The sequence below is a fragment of the Bos taurus genome, chromosome 15 (genome assembly GCF_002263795.3).
Source record: "Bos taurus isolate L1 Dominette 01449 registration number 42190680 breed Hereford chromosome 15, ARS-UCD2.0, whole genome shotgun sequence".
NCBI classification, from domain to species: domain Eukaryota; kingdom Metazoa; phylum Chordata; class Mammalia; order Artiodactyla; family Bovidae; genus Bos; species Bos taurus.
In genome coordinates, this window is record NC_037342.1 from 40,828,858 (window position 1) to 40,850,422 (window position 21,565).

The 21,565-nt window shown below is 38.9% G+C and overlaps 1 protein-coding gene across 6 annotated transcripts in view; it reads right to left on the bottom strand.

Annotated features, from left to right (window-relative positions):
- The window catches only part of USP47 (ubiquitin specific peptidase 47), a 105,585-nt gene extending 88,216 nt beyond the window's left edge, over positions 1–17,369 (bottom strand). For 3 of the 6 annotated variants that reach the window (XM_024975180.2, XM_005215934.5, XM_005215933.4), the window contains exon 1: positions 17,123–17,369. In XM_024975180.2, coding sequence (XP_024830948.1) covers positions 17,123–17,161 — 39 coding nt within the window. In that variant the 5' untranslated portion in view covers positions 17,162–17,369. Of the gene's footprint in view, positions 1–11,857; positions 11,927–17,122 lie in introns of all 6 variants that reach the window. The other 3 variants (XM_059874659.1, XM_059874658.1, NM_001243290.1) reach the window with 2 other exon arrangements.
- Positions 17,370–21,565: the final 4,196 nt, after the last annotated feature.

Genomic DNA, 21,565 nt, shown 5'->3' on the forward strand with positions numbered 1-21,565 from the left:
TAAATGGATAAACAATTGTGGCACTGGACAATGAAAAGGAAGCCTGCTGACACAAGCGATTAACATAGATAAACCTCATAGCTTTATGCTAGGAAGAAGTCAGACCCCAAATGCTACATACTACTTGAATTCCAGTCACATAAGGAAAGGTAAAACACGAGGGCACGAGACACATCAGCGGCTGCAAGGCCTGGAGGTGGCAGGCACATGGGCTGATTGCAAGAGGCACGAGAAAACTTTTTTTAAGGTGATGGAGATGTTTCATATCTTGATTGTAATGGTGATTATACAACTGTGTAAGCTTGTCAAAATTCATAAAACTGTATATCCTTTTAAAGGGGCAAATTTTACTGTACATAAATTATACATCAATAAACCTGACTTTTTAAAAAATGTCTCATTCTAGCTCTTCCACTACCTGAGACATTAAGTTATGGACCTTTTATAACCTTCATGTTTCCTTCCCTAAAAATGAAGGATCTGTAATACCTAACTACTACCTCCCTTCCAGTGTTAAATCCTATTCTGAGTTGTAGAAGAATTTTCTGCATCAATGTCTATTTTTCTTAGAATTCTTATCACATTTGGGTTATGCTAATGGTAAATAATGTAATAGTAAACAAATATTTCAAGATGTGAATTTAGAATGTCAAAATTAAAGCAAAGCTATTTCTTAAGAGATTTCACTGTTATGTATCTAATTTTTCACCTATTTCCTTTCATTATCACAAAGTGCTATGAACAAAGTAATAAATTACACAACTTTGTGTAAACTTAAAGGCACAAAATTAAAATACCTAAACATCTAAAAGGGCAGACATTTTTAGCTATAAAATAGAAGAAATGTACATGAATTCATAGAGTTTTTGTATATTTACAAAAGCCATACATATCTTTTATCAGATAAGTTATACAAAAATTCTACTTTCTAATGCAACCTGGAATTGGGTTGTAATCAAGAGCTCCTTCTGGTAAAATTTTATTTGAAGGATTGGGGAAACCCTTCGGAAGATTTAATTAATTCCCTAATTAAAAACATTTCTTGTTAGTGTTTTTAGTTGCTGCTGCGGCAGCTGCTACCAGTCAACAGTCTAGTATCAGTACCACTTCTAGCCTTCTAAAGCTGCTGAAAAAAAGCTAGGTAAATAGGCAGTTCTCTATACTATGGCTCCTAGAGCTTCCCTGGTGGCTCAGACAGTAAAGAGTGTGCCTGCAATGCAGGAAACCCGAGTTCGATCCCTGGACAGGGAAGATCCCCTGGAGAAGGAAATGGCAACCACTCCAGTATTCTTGCCTGGAAAATCCCATGGATGGAGTTACCTGTTGGGCTACAGTCTTTGGGGTCACAAGGAGCTGGACACGAATGAGCGACTTTCACATACATATATACCAAGACAAATGCCTGTAAAGCACTCAAGAAAGCAACCGGCTACAAACATAGCTCACAAGAACATGCCTTATACTGAAAAGGTGAAGAAACCACATTTTCATAAGCATCATACAGTGGCTGTCACTGAAAATCGGAAGGACACATAACTTCTCACTTGCAAACTTCCCTTCCAGCATCAAGTGTGAGAAAATGTTCAGGACTTCAAACCAGATCTACACTACCAAAGTGCAGATACCTTCACATTTCTGGAGGCAAATGAGACCTATCTAGTTAGCCTATTTGAAAATGCCTACCTGTGTGTTATCCGTATCGAATATATAACTACTATGCCAAAGGATATGCTGCCAGCATGACTCATGTGTGGAGAATGCACTTACGATGCATTACAAAGGCAAACACTTTATTCTTAAAAAACAACCAACCAAAAAAAAGTACCTAGTTATATGACTGCAAATGAGGGGGAAAAAAACCACCAGGTGAGAGAATAGGTATTAGAGCAAATTCCACTTTGCCCTGTTTTCATTTGTGTGTAAATGTTTAATATTAATGCAGGGACAAAGAACATTCATGCAAGTAAACAATGTTCCAACGAACCAGTTTCAATGAATTTGCTTATAACAATCATAAACAAATCTGTTAACTTTTTCTGCCAAAAAAAAAAAAATTCCTGCCCACTCATGTCTACACAATAAAAACCTAAATTCCTTTATGCACACAAAGCCTTTAGAATTTTAAGACACAATCTGCCAGAACTATCTTCTCTCATTCACCCCAGGCACGCCATGCATTTACCCCAAACTTTCTGTCACTTTTAAAATGCATTATAGACTTTTGTGTTGGAAATGTTATTTTTCCTAACTAAAAGCTCTTATCTTCTCCTTACTTGGCAGTCATCTTTTGCAACCCAATTTAAGTGTTCTCACAGAACCCTCTAAGTAAAGCTGGGCTCCCTCCCTTAGGGTCCCACTTTATTTCCCCATTATGCATTTGTCTCTTTACAAATTTTTGTTTCCCAAACTAGACTAAACTAGACTAGCATCTAGAACTAGGTCAGATTTCTTATTCATCTTTGATTCTCTGATCCATGGCAGCTACTAACTCGGTGCTTAACTGAATGAATTCAACAGTATTAGGAGCTACAGAAATCTACAGTAAGAAAAATTAAAGTATATTTATGATGAAATAAAAACAGGTAATATCCTTTGAAACAAGAAAGATACTTATAGTCAAACTACAATGCTTTGGTTGCACTAGAAAATTTCACTTAGGTAATAAACGAAGGGCATGGTTTTCCCAAAGTTAAACCAAAGCTGCTAGACTCGCTGCACACCAGTGTCCCCAACCTGTGGGCGCCAGGAATTGGCTTCATGGTAGACAATTTCTCCACAAAGGGAGGGAGGGGTGCATGGGGGAGACTTCGTGTTTCACCTGGCACTCCCTGCCTGCTATGTGGCCCAGCTCCTAACAGGCCGCAGACTGGTGTCTGTTCCTGGCCTGGGGTTTGTAGGGACCCCTGCTGTATAGAAAGATTTAAGTCCAGATCTTTTTTCTTAACTATGTCACTTACCCATGAATTTTTCTCTACTGGAAAGCCACTGTATTTCTGCTAATAGGTGAACAACTCTGCAAGTCTTACAGCAATTACACAGCATCAAATCTAAAGCACAGTCATGCTGTTGTGTAGCTAACAAAGGTTTGGTTTTGTTATGGTTTGTTATGTAGTCAAAGGTATGGTTTTCTCATGGATGTGAGAGTTGGACTATAAAGAAAGCTGAGCGCCGAAGACCTGATGCTTTTGAACTGTGGTGTTGGAGAAGACTCTTGAGAGTCCCTTGGACTGCAAGGAGATCCAACCAGTCCAACCTAAAGGAAATCAGTCCTGAATATTCACTGGAAGGACTGATGCTGATGCTGAAACTCCCAATACTTTGGCCACCGGATGCAAAGAACTGACTCATCTGAAAACACTCTGATGCTGGGAAAGATTGAAGGTGGGAAGAGGAGGGGACAACAGAGGATGAGATGGTTGGATGGCATCACCAACTCAATGGACATGAGTTTGAGTAAACTCCAGTAGTTGGTGACGGACAGAGAGGCCTGGAGTGCTGCAGTCCATGGGGTCTCAAAGAGTCAGACACAACTGAGTAACTGAACTGAACTAAGTCAGTAAGTTGTGTCTCAGACTTCTGCGACCTCATAGACTGTGGCCCCGCCAGGCTCCTCTGGCTACGGGAATTCTCAGGCAAGAATAGTGGAAAGTGAAAGTGAACTTGCTCAGTCGTGTCCAACTCTTTGCAAACCCCTGGACTGTAGCCTACCAGGCTTCTCCGTCCATGGGATTCTACAGGTGAGAATACTGGAGTGGGTTACTATTTCCTTCTCCAGCGGATCTTCCCGACTCAGGGATCAAACCTGGGTCTCCCACATTATAGGCAGATGCTTTAACCTCTGAGCCACCAGGGAAGCCCTGGAGTGGTAGCCATTTCCTTCTCCAGGAGATCTTTCTGACTCAGGGATACAAGCTATGTGTCCTGCTTGGTAGGCAAAATCTTTACTACTGAGCCACCTGGGAAGCCCACAATCAGTAATACAACTAACCAAAAAGACAAGTTAATTGGTTCTTCTATTCATGTCAACTGGTTATACTCCAGAGTTTTCGAAAGTCAGAGTTATCAAACACATTAAGTTCTCCCAGAAACAAACATTCTTAACATGGATCCTGCTTTAAAACAACATTTCACACTGAATCTTATAAACAAATAACCTGTTAATCTAGTAAGTTATTTCAACAAATATCTATATATTCTAAATCAATTTTTCTTAGGATCTTATTAGACTAAAAAGTTTCATTTAAAAGCTGTACTTTGTTACATGTTTCAATTATTAAAAAGCAGTAAAAACAGGTCTTACTTGATAATATAAAAAAACCTATCAAATCTAACAATCATTTAGGATTTATGCTGACAGGTCATATCAGATCCATGACTTCAAACAACTAAGCATATTTAATAACTAAGACATGACTTAATTTTTATTTAATCGATACATATTCATGTATAGCATATTATGCTGGCCCCTAAACCAATACAGGATGAAGGTAATAACAATAATGAAGGTAGTAACATTTATGGTAACAGATAACACTTATAAGAATGCTTATTAAGTAAAAGACACTCTATATGTATTAACTCATTCAATTTTCCCAAAAGCCCAAGGAGGCAGTTACTAGTATCCGCATTTAACTTAGGTACTGGGAAGTTAAATAACTTGCCCAAGGTCACAAAACTGGTACTTGAACCCAGGCACTCTTTCTGTTGTGTCTTGACTTTGAATTAACTTATAATAAAGAGGTGTAATTTTTTAAATGTCAAAAGCTACAGCATTATGGCATTTCAGGGTTAGAAAAATGGTATTAGATTGGAAGAGGAAAATCAGGAAAGGTTTCTTATACTAGTAAGAAAGGCTAGATTTTGCTGTTTAGGTAGCATTTTAACAGCTTGCTTTTAAAAAGCATAAAAAATTCGAGACAGTTGCATGGCATGGCCAAAAAACATTTTTTTTTTTAATTTTAAAAATAAAATTTAAACATATTGGGAATTAGCTGGCAGCCAGTGGTTAGGACTCAGCACTTTCACTGACAGGGCCTAGTTTTGATCCCTGGTAGGAGAAGGCAATGGCACCCCACTCCAGTACTCTTGCCTGGAAAATCTCATGGACGGAGGAGCCTGGTAGGCTACAGTCCATGGGGTCGCTAAGAGTTGGACATGACTGAGCGATTTCACTTTCACTTTTCACTTTCATGCACTGGAGAAGGAAATGGCAACCCACTCCAGTGTTCTTGCCTGGAGAATCCCAGGGACAGCGGAGCCTGGTGGGGTGCTGTCTATGGGATCGCACAGAGTCGGACACTACTGAAGCGACTTAGCAGTAGCAGCAGCAGGAGAACTAAGATTCTGCAAGCAGCATGATATAGCCAAAACAACGACAAACAAACAAGAAACACGACAAATTCAAGACACAGATCTCAGTAAGTTTCATACAAAGAGTAATCTCCATACAAAGAGTAATCTCTCAATACTCTCAACAGTAGGTTTCAGTGGCAATCTTATATCAATGAAAATGTTCATATCCATGGCTACTTTTTTTTTAAGTCTTCATTGAATCTATTACTATATTGCTTCTGTTTTACGTTTTGTTTTTTTGGCCATGAGGCATCTGGGATCTCACCTCCCCAACTGGGGATCGAACCAGCATTCCCTACGTTAATGGGAAGGCAAAGTATTTACCACTGGGCCACAAAGGAATTCCCTCTATGTCTACTTTATGTATGCTTGGTTCAGTTTAGTTTCATTAAACAAAAGAGTAGTGCAATTACTATTGTTTCCAAACCTGAGACAAAGTAAACAGAAGTATGCAGTAGAGAGGAGACATCTGTTTACTTACACTACAACTATATCCATCCCTTCTTCCATTATACTAACAGAAAACCAGGCTCAGGAAAAATATACATTAAGAATCTTGATCTAAAAGACCACATCGTTTTTGCCAATCATCTGCCATCACTGCTAGTCACAATCATTTTGCCAAAGACTTTAAAAAAATTTTTGTCAATGTTGATTTTTATTTATTTGGCTGTGCCGGGTCTTACTTGCTGCATGTAGAGATCTAGCTCCCTGACCAGGGATTGAACCTGGGTCTCCTGTATTGGGAACTCGGAGTCTTAGCCACTGGACCACCAAGAGAAGTCCTGCTAAGATTTTTTTTTTTTAAACAACAGAGAAGGTTCGTAGAAAATTAGATTGTAAGCAGCAATACCTGGATAGAACACTTTAAATCTGTGCAATAAGCCTCCTAAAAGAACATGCCTCTACATATCATGACACCTATTACACTATCATAACTAAGTAAGATCCTCAATACCAATGAATTGGTTTTTAAAGTAGATGTCTTCTGGAACCTTAATTTACAATAGGTATTTGAAAATAAATTTAATGCTATGTTTTTCACAACTTCCTATTTTCAACCCCATCTTTTTTTTCAATTTGGGCTAGTGGTGATGGTACACAAGTCACCTGGAAACACATTGTGCTTCTCCCCTTTGTTTTGGCAAAAAATTACAATACCTGGTACTAAGAAACAAAACATTTATGTGACTAATTCAGAGAAAGGAAAATTAAAGAGAGGCAACAATCCTAACAATGTACTCAAGAAAGTACTTAAATAGTAGTTTTCATGTAAAAATCAAAGTTCACCCATTTAAAACTCCCTAAAAACCAGATGTTAAAAAAATACTTCGTGTTATTCACTCAGGGCAAGTGACACATGACAGCACATAGCACATCAGAGAACAGTCACTAATGTAGCTGAAATGAGGCTAAAACAAAATTGGCTTGGGATAGGAGACAACAAAAACATTAAGAATTTCTGGTTAAAGAGGACAGATTGAATGAAAGCATTTAGCTCTAAAGCTTCCCAAAATATCTCTGAAACAAGAATAAAGAAAATTTTTAAAGAGCATAAATCCATAGGAAACCAAAAACACGATTTTAGAAGCTGGAAAGCAGAACAGGTGGTAATGACTCTTACACCAGAGAAGGTTGAAACCTGTATTAGTCTAGACGAAAAACAAAGACACCTGGTTTACAGCACATACCACATTTACATTTACAGCAAAAGACCTCTCAACTCTTTGGAGAAGTGCTTCATCCTAGTGTTGAGGCAGCGCAAATAGAAGATGGGCCGAAGCATTACGTGGTGCCACAAAGTGAAGATGTGCTCAAAAAGCAAGGATGAGCACAGATGCCAACCAGAAAGAGCTTCCCTGGCCAAGACTGCAACAGCCTGAGCAACAAGATTAGTAACAATAATTTGGGGTTATAATACAAAGAATAAAATAAAATCTGTACGTCTATACTGATATAAATAAATAAGTAAATAAATGGAGGAGAAGGGACAGCTTCTGTTCACAAAAGAATTCCAATTAATAAATGTAGAAATGAGGGAAAGAGAAAATCTTAACAATAGCAAGATCTACACATGGATGCTAAAACTAGAGGGCAAAAGTTTAAGCAGAAACAGGATATCTGCATGGTCTCAAAGTAGTTAGTAATTATTAAAGAGGAAAATAGTAGCTTTACAGTGGAGAAACCTAGCAGAATCCCCTGAACCCACTGATCACAGGTTAATATTACCAGTAGGACACGTCACCACCCTGTCACCTCCACCCCCTCCAAACGATGCACTGGGAAGGACATAACACTTCTGTGATATCCTTCTCTTTAACAACCTCTGTCTGATCTTGAGAAAATATCAGACAAACCCAAATTGAGAGCCATTTTGCAAAAATGACTAGTACTGTTCAAAATGTCAACGTCATGAAAAAGAAAAGTATGAGAAAGTGCCACAAATAAAGGAAACTAAGGAGACATGAACTAAGGTTCAGGATGGGGAGCACGTGTATACCTGAAATTTTTTTTAATTTTAAAAATAAAAAAATAAAAAAATTCAAAAAAATAAAAAAATAAAATAAAAAAATAAAATAAAAAAAAATAAAATCACCAACTTCAATTGAAATAGGGATTATTTTCTGGCTCTTCTACAGCTTATAAAAATATTAGCAATATAATAATAAGAATAATACATAAGTTCCAATATTTTGGCCATCTAATGCAAAGAGCTAACTCACTGGAGAAGACCCTGATGCTAGGAAAGATTGAGCACAGGAGGAGAAGGGGGCGACAGAGTATGAGACGGTTGGATGGCATCATCAACTCAATGGCCATGAGTAAAAAAAAATTAAAAAAAAAAAAGGAGACATGACAACAAAATTGAATGAGGTATTCTGAATTTGGATCTTGGAATAAAAACAAACATTAGTGGAAAACTAGTTAAATCTAAATAAATTCTATAGTATAGTTAATAGTATTGTACTAAGGTTAGTTTCTTACTTTTAATAAGTGTTCTATGATTTATATGAAGAGATTATCATAAGGAAAAGCTTGGTGATGGGTATACGGGAACTCTGTGTATTCCTTTTTCAAGACTTCTATTAAAAAAAAAAATTAAAAAGAAAAACCTAAAAGGCTCAGATACTCTGGGAGCAAGAGTGAGGTCCAAGCTAGAATAGGAGATCAAAGTCTGCTTAAGAAACAGTCAAAACTTCCAGATCCTCTCTCCTACTCTTTGACCCCTTCTTGGCAAGAGACTAAACAACCTCAGGAGAGTATAACACAAGGCGTCTTTGGACAAGAGGACGCCAGGTGCAACTGAACTGGAAGGCTGCCACACTGGGAAGTGGCTTTCCATGTGGTGCTAGTGGTATAAAACCCGCTTGCCAACGCAGAAGCCTTAAGAGAGCTGGGTTCGATCCCTGAGTTGGGAAGATCCCCTGGAAGAGGGCATGGCAATCCATTCCAGTATTCTTGCCTGGAGAATTCCATGGACAGGAAGATCCTTGCGGGCTACAGTCTAGGGTCACAGAGTCAGACTCAACTCAGCAGGCATGCATACTGAAAACTGCAGAATTAAATGAAAGTGCACTTGTGTATGTCATGATAAAACCCACATTCCCTTTTCCTACTCAACTCCAAAGCCTGTTCTCTTCAAGGAACAGACCAGAAATCTTTTCTGGGAAATCAATTCAGCACAAGAGAAAAATCTGTCACTGGGAGTCCAAGGAAATTATCCAGACATATCCAATGAACAGGGAAAACCATAATCACTCACTGGCAGAGCTTCCATTCAGCTTTTTAAGGACCCTCAGAATTCTAAATAAACACTGACTTCCAAGGAATACCAGACATCTAAAACAAAAATCTAATATAAAAGACAAAGCCCAAAGCCAACAAACAGAAAAAGGAAATCTGGAGAAAAGAGAATATTCAGAGAAGAAACGTATCAATAATTCCCTAAGAGAGAAAAGATATTATATCCACGAAAAGAATATTATCATTTAAACTTTTTTAGGAAAAAAAAGTACTTGGAAATTATACACATTAATAGCAGAAATAAAACCTTAGTAGAAGAATTAGAAGATAAAGTTGAGAAAAATCTCCCAGAAAGCAGACGAAAAAGAAAGAAATGGAAAATAGATGTAAACACAGAAGAAAATTAGAGAAGCCAGTCAGTAGGCCTAATACCTAAACAACAGGAATTCAAGAGAAACAGAGAAAATGAAGGGGAAGAAACCGAAGAAATGACTTAAGGAAATCTCCTTGAACTGATAAGATAAATTTCAGATTGAATAAGACTACCCTGAATCCAGCAGAAATGGAGACAAATAGACCTTTACACATAATCCAGAAATTTCAGAACTCTAGGGGAAAACAGTCTCCAAGCTTCCAGAGGAAAAATAAAATTCAAAATCTTCTAGGCATCTGATGTCTCAACAGCAACACTGAAAAAAAGATAGCAATGGAGCAATGTTTTCAAAATTGGGAAAAAATATTTCTGATCGAGAATTCCCTGCCCACCAAACTATCTACAAAGAGAACAGAAACAACATTTTAAGGACGTGAAGTCTCAAAAAAATTACAGCCCATCCTGAAAGCTATTGAAAATGGTCCCCCAAAATGAGAACACAAAGAAAGATGAAGGCATCAAATACAGAACCAGGAACTCCTAGAGAGACCTGCGGGAAACTAAGATGATTATAAACGTAAATCTAAGACAACAGCTGCAATTCGAGAAAATTCATCCAAAGAAACTGGTAGGTTTGAACATAATGAGGAGAAGATTTATACACTTGAGAGTTTGGACTAACTCAGGGTTTCTCAACAGCAGCACTACTGACATTGTGGACAACAGAATTCTTTGCTGTAGGAGGCTGTCTGGTGCAGTTAGGACGATGCTCGGCAGCATAGCTTGCTTCTGCTCACTAGACATCAGAAGCACACTACTGCCCTTGCTCACCTACCCAACATCGCCAATATCCTTAGGTGAGAAGCACCTGGTGAAATTCATGATAAGTACACAGAAAACTAAGCAAAAGTAAATTTTTAGAAAGTATTAATTCATGGAAAACACAAAATGCTACACAGGAAGGGAAAATAATCACTATAAACTACAAAGTTCAACTATGTATACAGTCACGTTGACATAAACTTTGAACTTTTACGTATCTGAACAACCTGCAATCTGACAACACTGGGATGACTGGGCAGAAATGAGAAGTGTGCCTCTGTGTTTGGGGACAGTAGTAAGCCTAAACTTCCATCGTGGGAAGTCAGTAGACAATTTCTTCAACTGAAAAATCACGAAGGAAAATGACAGGAACACTACTCTGAGATGTGGAGATAAATATCTGAAGAATGAGTTGAAAGTGGTTGCCTCTGGAGAGCCTAAAATGGAAGGGGAGGGGAATCTGTACAGCAGAGCTATTCAACTCTTTTAAATATGTGCATGTATAACTTTGATAAAAATTAATTGTAAAAAACAAATCAATTGAGACTATATTATGAAGGACTTTCCTACTACTTAAGGCCAAAGTGACCCAGAAACAAACAGCTATACAACTTTGAGGAAGTTACTTACTCTTTAAGCATACTTCCAATCTATCTACAAATACACAGTGAAAGAGCCGGCTTAAAGAGCTTTACATGCATTAAATGAGAAAGAGTGTAAACTGTTTAGTGGTGTCTGGCACAAAGTGTTTATACATCGTATCTAGTATTTGATTTGCAATCAGAGAGTAATAATTATAAATTTTAAGACAGGTAAGTCATAATCTCATGTGTTTTAGAAAGTAATGGCTATTGTGGAGAAGACAGTTATTAAACAAAAGAGCCTAGAAGCACAGAGACCATTTAAAAGGCCTATATTGAAATGAGACGACAGACAGAGGCAGAGCCATGAAAAGAAAGATAAGGATACAAGATATCTTGCAAGTGATGGTCTAACTATATACGCAAAAAGGAGGAGTTAAAAAAATGTTCTAACTTAAGTAAACAGAAGATGATGACACTAACTGAATAAGAGAATACAAAGAATTATGCTGGGAGGAGGACTAAGAAGAGAGGAAAGAAAAATGAGGTTGATACTACACGTATTTAATCTGTAGGTCCTAGAGTACAACCAACTACAGATATCCAGTATGCAGGTGGAAATCTGAAACTGGAAGAGAGGTCAGGGCTTGAGATATTAAAAACATGTAAATTACAATCAAAGGTTGAAGCCATACAAATTAAAATATTCATTTGACATGCTCCACAATAGATACTGATGGAATTGATTTGAAAAAAAAAAAAGACAATAGAGATGAAAAACAAGCTGTTTTAATGTTTTGGGGGCTCTCAATATCAATGGTCCTGAAAAATGAGGTCATTGTGAAGTTCAAATGAGTTAATATACACAAAGCACATATAACAGTATGTGACATTTAATAAAAGCTCAATAAATTTTGGATTATTAGTATCATCATTAGTTCCAGATAGAAGTAGTGTTTATTGACTTCCCTGGTTAAGAACCCACCTGCCAATGCAGAAGACACGGGTTAATCCCTGGTCTGGGAAGATTTCACATGCTGTGGGGCAATTAAGCCTGTGCTCCACAATAAGAGAAGTAGTGATTATTACATGGAAAAGAGAAGCAGAAAAAAATTCACTGAGATATGGAATCACATATTCTTTTCTTTCACTTTTCCATCCTTTCTACATTTATATTTTCCTTGGACACCACTTTTCACTTATAGTGAAAGTATTATTTTAAAACCACTAGGTACATTATAATATCCTTAATTATACCATAAGATACTTGAGGAAAAAATAATTTTTTTCTACTTTTTCTAAATAATCCCTGTATGGCAGCATACAGCAATGTACAGTGAGTACTCAACAAATATTAATGTCACAAATTCTTTATAAGGAAACAAAATAAAAGCAACAAAGCAATAAATAAAAATTGGAATGATATTAAAAGCCAAAGATCTCAAAGTCAACATCAACATACAACAATTCAAAGACAAACAGAAGAGTGAAAAGGTGAGGGGAAAAGCTTTATTGTTAACCACACAGAACAGACCACACTCTCTTTGCTCTCCTCTGGGTACAATAAAATTAGAAGAAATACTAAAAACACTGGATTATGTCTAAAACAGAGCAAGCTGAGAAACACTTAGAGACCTGAGGATGCTCAGACTTTAAAACAGAGCTTGGTCCTCCTATTCCCTTCCCCCATGTTCAACAATGGAAAAAAGCTATCCTTTGGAAAATGATTGAAAATTTCTCTGCTGTCCGGAGCCAACAATCAACAGATGGCAGTTATAGAGATCTAGACTTCTCTCAGCTCAAAAACTTAAAACAGATTTCTCAAAAGACAAAGATATTACCCGAGATGTCATGAAGGTATTCAAGCTGAGGTTGGAAAACAGCTTGCCAAGGATGTTATGAAAAACATCCAAGCAGGGGAAATTGGTTAGAAACTGGTTTCCTTGCAACCCTGTAACCAGATCAGTGAATATTACTGAAGATCTGCTTCAGAAAGGACACTATCCTAGACCTATAGTTTGTCGTTGTTCAGTCATTCAGTTGTGTCCGACACTTTGGGACCCCACGGACTGCAGCACACCACGATTCCCTGTCCTTCACAATCTTCTGGAGTTTGCACAAACTCATGTTCACTGAATCAGTGATGCCATCCAACCATCTCATCCTCAGTCGTCCCTTTTTCCTCCTGCCCTTGATCTTTCCCAGCATCAGGGTTTTTTCCAATGAGCTGGCTCTTCTCATCAGGTGGCCAAAGTATTAGAGCTTCAGCATCAGTCCTTTCAATAAATATTCAGGTCTGATTTCCTTTAGGATTGACTGGTTTGATCTCCCTGCTGTACAAGGGACTCTCAAGAGTCTTCTCCAGCATCACAATTCAAAAGCATTAATTCTTCAGTGCTCAGCCTTCTTTATGGTCCAACTCTCACATCCATACATGACTACTGGAAAAACCACTGCTTTGACTATATGGACCTTTGTCAGCAACTGATGTCTCTGCTTTTTAATACACTGTCTAGGTCTGTCAAACCTAGACAAACCAGACCTACACAAACCTAAACAAGGTACTAACCTATATCTTCACAACCCTAGGCAAACCTAAACCTATAGTACATATTAAAAAAAAAAAAAGCGCGGGTGAGAGACACATAAGATCTCTGCTGTCAAGACATCCACAATGAATACTAATAAAATACAGTTGAGACTATAATAGATGATCAGTGAACCAGTGACGCTGCTCAGTCATGTCTGATTCTTTTCGATCCCATGGACTGTAGCCTATCAGGCTCCTCCATCCATGGAATTTTCCAGGCAAGAGTACTGGAGTGGGTTGCCATTTCCTTCTCCAGGGGATCTTCCCAACCCACGGATCAAACCCAGGTCTCCCGCATTGTAGGCAGATGCTTTACCGTCTGAGCCACCAGGGAAGCCCATAATAGATGACACAAAGCACTATTTACTAACTGGCAAATGAATTCTGTTCGTATATAAGTCTTCTAAGAAGGAGAAATCCTTAAGGTTAAATGGTCACAAAAGTTTTTTAAGAATAAATGAGATATGAGATACTTAAGGAAAGAGGTGTATGAATGTTCTGAATTGGTGGGCAGAAGTAGGAAAGAGGAGGCAGCACAAATAGAAGTGAAAAGCAAGTTAAAGAAAAACCTGTTTGGCTACATTAAAAACTTGCTTTGAAGGAGAAGAGATAAGCTTTCTCAAAGGGCAGATTGTGGCCAGAATCAAACTATATCAATACTAAGTCTTGAACACCAAGCTAAGTAACTTCAAATGTATCCTGTATACAGCATTTGTACCAACTACTTAACTCTACTATAGCCATAGACAATAGTAAAAAAATGGGCATGGCTGTGTTTCAATAAAACTTTATTTATGAATACTGAAATCTAAACTTCCATGTATCACAGATTATTATTATCTTGATATTTTTCAACAATTTGACAATGTAAAAATAATTCTTAACTCTTGAGCCAAACAAAACAGGCTACAGTTTGAATTTGGCCCAGGGACTGTAGTTTGCCAAGCCCTGCATGACACTTAGCTGCCGCCTTCAGCAGTCTAAGGTACAGTTTTGTCCTTGAGCTTCTAGGACCAGAATAATATACTATTCGTTCAACAACTGCACACACATGAATGCATATACTTTATCAATATATCTAAATCTAATAAGGGTCAGAGGTTCCCTTAAAAAAAAAAAAAAAAAGACAAAGCTGTCCATATAGTTGGTAGTAAGCCATTAGAACAGAACCAAGACATTTTAAAATTCTGTAATTTATTTTCACATAATAAATATAGTTAGAGAGTTACAAACCATTCTCACAGAGCCTCTAGGTTACATGGAGGGATGTGTAGAATAAGAGTATAATCAAGGGGATGTGAGTTCTAGTCCTAGCTCTGTCCTTTATTTACTCATTATGTGACCCTGAACAAGTCCTTTTCAATCCTCTGGCCCTAATTTCCTCATCTGTAAAAGTGAAGGCGCATAAGTTATAATATTAGATGATCACATCACTATGTGCTCTCTCAGCTTTAACACTATATAATTCTACTTCTATCAGACAAGGATGACAAATATCAGACAAAAGTGATAATTAAAGACACAGAAAAAGAGAAAGACATTGACCAAATGAGTGACCAAATAGGACAAACAGGTACGAGAAAAAGGCCCCAAAATACAGTATTACTAAAATCAAGGATTTTTTTAAAGTATCAAATGCAAAAGAAAACTCAAGGAAGAGAAGCAGGAAAGAAGAGAAGTATGGCCATCAAAAAAGAATGAACCACTTAACTAGTGAACAAAATGACAGACCTGAGATTTGAGAGTAGTGTGCATGCTTCCAGGAATCATGAAAGGAGTCAGGGAAAAAGAAAAGACTGAAGATGAGTCTGGGGAATAGAAAATAAAGGCACGTGATCGAGAAGGAGTAAGAAACAAAAAAGTCAGAAGTCAGGACGAGTTTGAAGCTTCAAGTAAAGGAATTAGTCTTAAAGGAGAGGCATTTAATCTTTAAAAAACAAAATTTATTAGGGTATAGTTGTTTTACAATATTGTGTTAATTTCTGCTGTACAAGGAAGTAAACCAGTTGTATGTGTACATATATCTCTCCCCTCTTGGATCTCCCTCCCCCCACCCACCAAATCCCTTCCCACCCATCAGTGAGGCATTTAACCTCTAAAATCCAAAAGGTAAAAGCAGCACTTGCAGGTATGTTCCTGTTGAAGTATATCTATATCATGTTTTCTATAAACCAAATTATTAGGGAAATAAACCTAATATTGAGCTTTTCATAAAGCAAAGTTCCACCAATATTTTCTAATGGTCAAAAAATTAAGAAAGGACTAACTTTGCTTTTCACAGAAATGAAAACCAGCACTGTGTAGCTCTAAAAGAAAATTCATTTTTAATATCTCATAGTATCTATCACTTTCATCCTTGCATAAAAGTTTACTTTTGTAGAAAACTGCTTAGCCCCTACTTTGAGCTCAATGAATACTAATGTTACCTTTCTTAGTAGCCTTAAGAAGTTCCCAAGGTAAGAATTCTGATTAATTAATCTGTTTATTATTTTCTGTGCAGATGGTGCTTGATGAATAAATACTGACACATACGAACTGAGTTTTAAAAAACTGTCCTTGCAAAACAATCATCTGATAAAGTTGGGAAAATATTCCTATCACTTATACACAACTCCAATAATACTTTTGCAGTGTCAGAGCTTGCTCAAGTACCAACAAATAGCTACAAAGCAACCAAAAAAGGTAAAAAAAAAAAAAGAATTAAAAAATTTTAAGATCATCCCAAACTATCAAGATCCGATATAGCTAATTTCAATCGACACTTGCATCTATTTGAGGTATATGAGAAATAAAAATCCAAAGCATTCGCCTGATGATCAGCCAGTTAAAAATACACATTTGGACACCCTGAAGATATTTATAAAGCCAACAGAGATACTATTAATATATTGAAATTCACTGGCCAGTACTGGATTCTATCATTAATCTTCTCCTGCTATTCAAGAGAAGCCAAGAAGTCAAGCCTTCTCATATCACTTGCTTTTAAGAATGTAAGAAGTCACCCAAACTGGCATACACAACCCAACTACAAAAAGTAGTTCAACTCTCCATATGGTAATGCTTCGCTACCTCTTACCTTTACTTGAAAGTCACATTTACTACTTTTCAACGATCTTCGGTAGGCCTCATTTAGGCAGGCCCCTAGTACCACCAAGTAAGAAACAGGAGTTCAAAAAAGTCGTAACAGTTAACTGCCCTCGCACAAAGCTCAAGTTGGGCGTAGATTTCACAAGCCCTGAGAGCTATGCCACTGTCAAAACCAGAAGCAGCACCGTCACCCCGTCGTGCACATCGGCCACTGTTGCAGAATTTTTTCTTTGAAATTACCTCTCCACCTTGGCTCAATATGTTAAATACTTAAGCTACCCTCTCCCCCTAGAGCAGGACCAGATTCCTTCCAGTCCACTCCGTTTATTGTCCAGCACCACAAATCCAAGGGGAGAGGTCTCCGCTCCCCCGACCCCCGAGATCCAGCCCGGTTTCCTAGCTGCTCGCGGCACCCACCATGCACCACCCCCCAACCCCGCACCACACACCTCCTCCTTCCCCCACGGCCGGGCCAGCCCACGAGCTGGGCCCGCAGCCCGCCCCTCGCCCCCGGCCTGCGCTGCTGGCAGCGGCCGCAGGCCTTGGGCCTAGCCTCCTCCGCCGGCCCCTCACCTCCTTCGGGACCAGTTGGTTCTCCTCGCCGGGCACCATCGCTCAGACTCCCGGCCGCTCCTCTCCGCCCTGCCGGAGGAGGGGGAGGGTGGCGGCGCCTCTCTAGCTCAGGAGAAAAACGGCAGCGGAAGTCATCCTCTCCACCGCCGGCGCTCGGGCTATCGCGGAGGCCTCAACCTGGGCCTCAGACACCAACGCGCAGACACCGACCCAAGGCTCCGCCGCCGCAGCCGCCGTCGCCTTCGTCGTCGGCCCCTCCCCCCGCTCGCTGCAATCAATGGAAAAATGGCGGCGGCCGCTCTCGCGAGAATTCGGGCCGTCGGGCTCCGATCCCGGCGCCTGGCGCCCAAGGTACCCAGACAGCTGTCGTTCGCAACTAATTACCTCGGCTCTCACTCGGCTTCGAGATGTATAAAATTGGTTGAGCGGCCAAGGAAACGCTTTTCGGAGACGATTCCAGACTGTCCATCTCGGGACTCCCTCTGCCGGCAGGGAAAGGACCAGGCCTCAGGTCCTCCATGCCTTTCAGGGCTCCTCGAACTCTCCGTCCACCGGGGAGAGACTCGACCCTAAAGCCTCACCTCTGGCCCTACTGCCAACACTGCTCGCCCTCCCTGTTAGAAGAGCTGCTGAACTCTTCCCTCTTTTCAGACCTCCGGTCTCTGCCTGGAAGAGAAAGCATCACGGACTGCCTCCCGGCCTCCGCCCTCAGACACGGTCCCAGCCAGAAAGGACTGCGTTTTCTTTCCCCTTTCCCTACCCTCCCGAAGGCCCGGCTCGAGGGACCTCAAGTCTAGTCTCCTGCTTGGGGAGGGGACAAGTCCATAGTTCGCGAAAGAGATATCACTTTCCCTCCAGACCCCCTCCATCAGAGCGGCACTCTGCTGGGCCATTTCGGGGAACTTCCTTCTCGGACAGGTTCAGGTCTGGGGCTGAGATAGCTTCAGAGAGTGGGGCTGCAGTTTGGACCTAGGATCCTCTTTTAAAAATGTTTTTAAAGTACGTTGAAACCACTGCCAGTTCTCCTTTGGCAGTAAGCATTGTACTGTTTTATAGGCAGCAAAGTTTGCGATGGTTATTTTTCTAAATCCTGCTCGTTCCTCAAACTTCCCTTATGAAAACCTGGTGGGATGTCCTTCTTGAAGACTTATGTGGTACAGCGATGTTTTCGCACTCAGATAATATAATTCTGCTACGTTCCTAACACCCACAGTATCAACTACCTGTCTAAACTGTGTGTTCTCTCCAAACGTTTTTTTTTTTATTGCGCTTCCGAATTACAAAAAGTCTCTATACTTATGTAAGTTTAGACACGTCCTGTTGTGTATGATGTAAAGCATTTTTAAAGTGTAAAAAGGATAAAGATGAAATAAACATTTAAAGTAGCTAAGAGTTATTTTCTATATTAATTATCTTTTAAAAATCCGTGTTATCTTCACTAAAAATATTTAGCGAAAGCAATATGATAGTCTAAGTTTCAGTGATTTAAAAAATCTGTAATACTTTATGAAACAGTTATTAAAATATGTGATTCAACGTTCAGGTTATTTCTGTACTTCACAATTTAACGGCTGTCATAAGCTGAAAGAGATAACTCACAAAGATATGTAGATCCTAATGGAAGAAATACATCTTTGGCTGCTCTTCCTAATGCAAGTATCCATTTTTGTCATTTCCATCCACCAACCATGAAAAGTTTTTGTTTGAAATTCAACTAGTAACTTTCTGTCTTCCCTTATGTCAGTCAGAAGATGTTGCATTTTTATATATTTTCAAAACTCTTCGGAATGCATTGCTTGGAAGATTTCTTCTAACAGGTTGGAAAATTCTGCCTTCAAGTTTTAGCATACATGTGTAAGGTGATTTTTTTTTTTTTTTTTGAATTCTGATCTTGTGAGTATTTAAATTTTTGATATTTTGTGTATCATGGATTTTTGCATCAATTTTGACTTTTTAAAATATTGCATGTAGATGTTCATCTTGATTGCTGAGTTTGGGGCATCCTCTTAAATTTTGGGCCCGAAGTGAATGCCTCACTTGCCTCACTATAGCCCCAGCCTTGGATAGCACACAATATGTCATTTTACATCAAAATCACATAATGGAAATATTCTCAAATCTCTGATTTCAAAATGTCATGCCCATTACTTAATAAGATGGCTTCTGTAGAGCTCATGCTAGAATCAGATATGTCATCTCTATCATCTTCCCCTTTGCACCTGCTTTATTATCTCCAACTCATATTTTCTTTCCAGAAATCTTTTTTAGCTACTTTCATTTTTGTGGGGGTTAATGAAATAACAATATAATTGGTAAATCCACTTAACCCAGCACACCTAAACTAGAGGAAATCACAATATATTAAGACAAAAGAAAATGAAGAAATCTCCAAATTATTTTCCATGTTGTCTCACACTTTTCACTCAGTAGTGAGATGCCAGTGTCAATCTATATATTATATATTTGAAAGACTTAACTTTTTTGTTTTTAGATAAAAAATAAATATTTTTAAAAGTTTTAGTATTTTCTTTCCACCATCCACCATCTCTGGTTGCACACTCTTCTCTTTAAATGCCATTGGCATGAATGTACTAGAGCCTGATGCCTTGGTATGTATACAATAAACATTTGTGGATAAGTATATGAATGCAGAATTGATTAATAAATGAGCAAATAGAGAGGTATGGCTACCTTCCTAGTAAATAAAATTATTGCTATTACATGTATATGTGTTTATTTTACGTATAGATTTTATGTCTCCAGCCTTGACTTCTCTCAGGGGCTCCAAATGAATGCATCCATCTACCTTTTTGATGACTCAAAATGTCTCACATTTAGCTTGAATGAAGTAAAACATTTGATTTCCAAGTCTCCCACCTACCTCCTGCAATATTTACTCCGTCAATTCTTCCCATCTCAATAGCCTATACCATCCTCAGTTCAGTCTGTCAAACCAAAATCTTGAGGATCTTCATCGTACATTCAATTCATTACTAAGTCCTGTTGCTTCCAACTCTGAAATAAAATATATCCCAATCCAACCTTTTTTTTTTTTTAATTGGCTGTGTGTGTCTTCATTGCAGCGTGTAAGATCTAGTTCCCCAACCAAGGATTGAATCCAGGCCCCCTACTTTGGGAGCATGGAGTCTCAGCCACTGGAACACCAGGGAAGTCTCTGACGACTTCTCTTTATATCTGCTGCTGCCCATCTCACTCTAATCACCATCTTTTCTTGCCTAAACTAATGCATTTGTCTCCTAACTCCTCGCTCCTGGTTTCTACTCTGCCCTCACTCCCTCAAGAGTTTATACTCCACGCAGCACTCCAGAGTGGTGATCTTTTAAAAATTTATTAGATGGTATCTCTCTCTTCCCATCTCGCTCAGCATAAAACCTATATTCCTTGCTATGGTCATTGGTAAAACCCAATGTTATCTATATCTAGCCCTGTCTGCCTTGTTCATCTCATCTACCACTCTTTCGCTTTCACCAATGACCCAGCTGCTCTGCCTTTACTGAAACTTTTAAAATACATTGCTTATCTCTGCTATAAATCCTTTGCCTTGTTATTTCCTTTCTCTAAGATGTTCTTCCCCCAAGTCTTTGCTCTTATCTAGTTCTGCTTTGCTATTTGGGGCTCTCTCAGTTTCTCAACGGAGAAGGCAATGGCAACCCACTCCAGTACTCTTGCCTGGAAAATCCCATGGACAGAGGAGACTGGTAGGCTGTAGTTCATGGGGTCACTAAGAGTCGGACACGACTGAGTGACTTCACTTTCACTTTTCACTTTTATGCACTGGAGAAGGAAATGGCAACCCACTCCAGTGTTCTTGCCTGGAGAATCCCAGGGACTGGGGAGCTTGGTGGGCTGCCATCTATGGAGTCGCACAGAGTCGGACACGACTGAAGCGACTTAGCAGCAGCAGCAGCAGTTTCTCAAAGAGGCCTTTAATGACCACTCGTCTTCAGTGCCTGGCCTGTAATAGGTGCTTCATAAATTTCTGTTGAATTAACATTTTTTACACGAGATTCATGTTTTTAAAAACGTACTGTTTTCTTTATAACATTTTTTGGATTATTTTTCTTTTTCCATTCACTTGAAAATGTTCATAATATAACCCCAGTCAAAACATGACAAAAACATCAGAAAAATCCAGATGGGAGGACACTCTACAGGATATCTGGCTAGCATTCTTCAAGACAGTTAAGCTCTAGAAAAACAATGAAAGACTGAGAAACTGTCATAGACCAGAGGAGACTGGGGAGACATTACAACTAAATGCAATGTGGTACCCTGGATAGGTTTCTGGAAACGAAGGCACATTGATGGAAAACCTGGTGAAGTCCAAATAAAATCTGTAGTTTTGTTATTAATGTTCCAGTATCAGTTTCTTAGTTTTGACAAATATACAATGGTAACAAAAGATGTTAACCATGGGGGAAG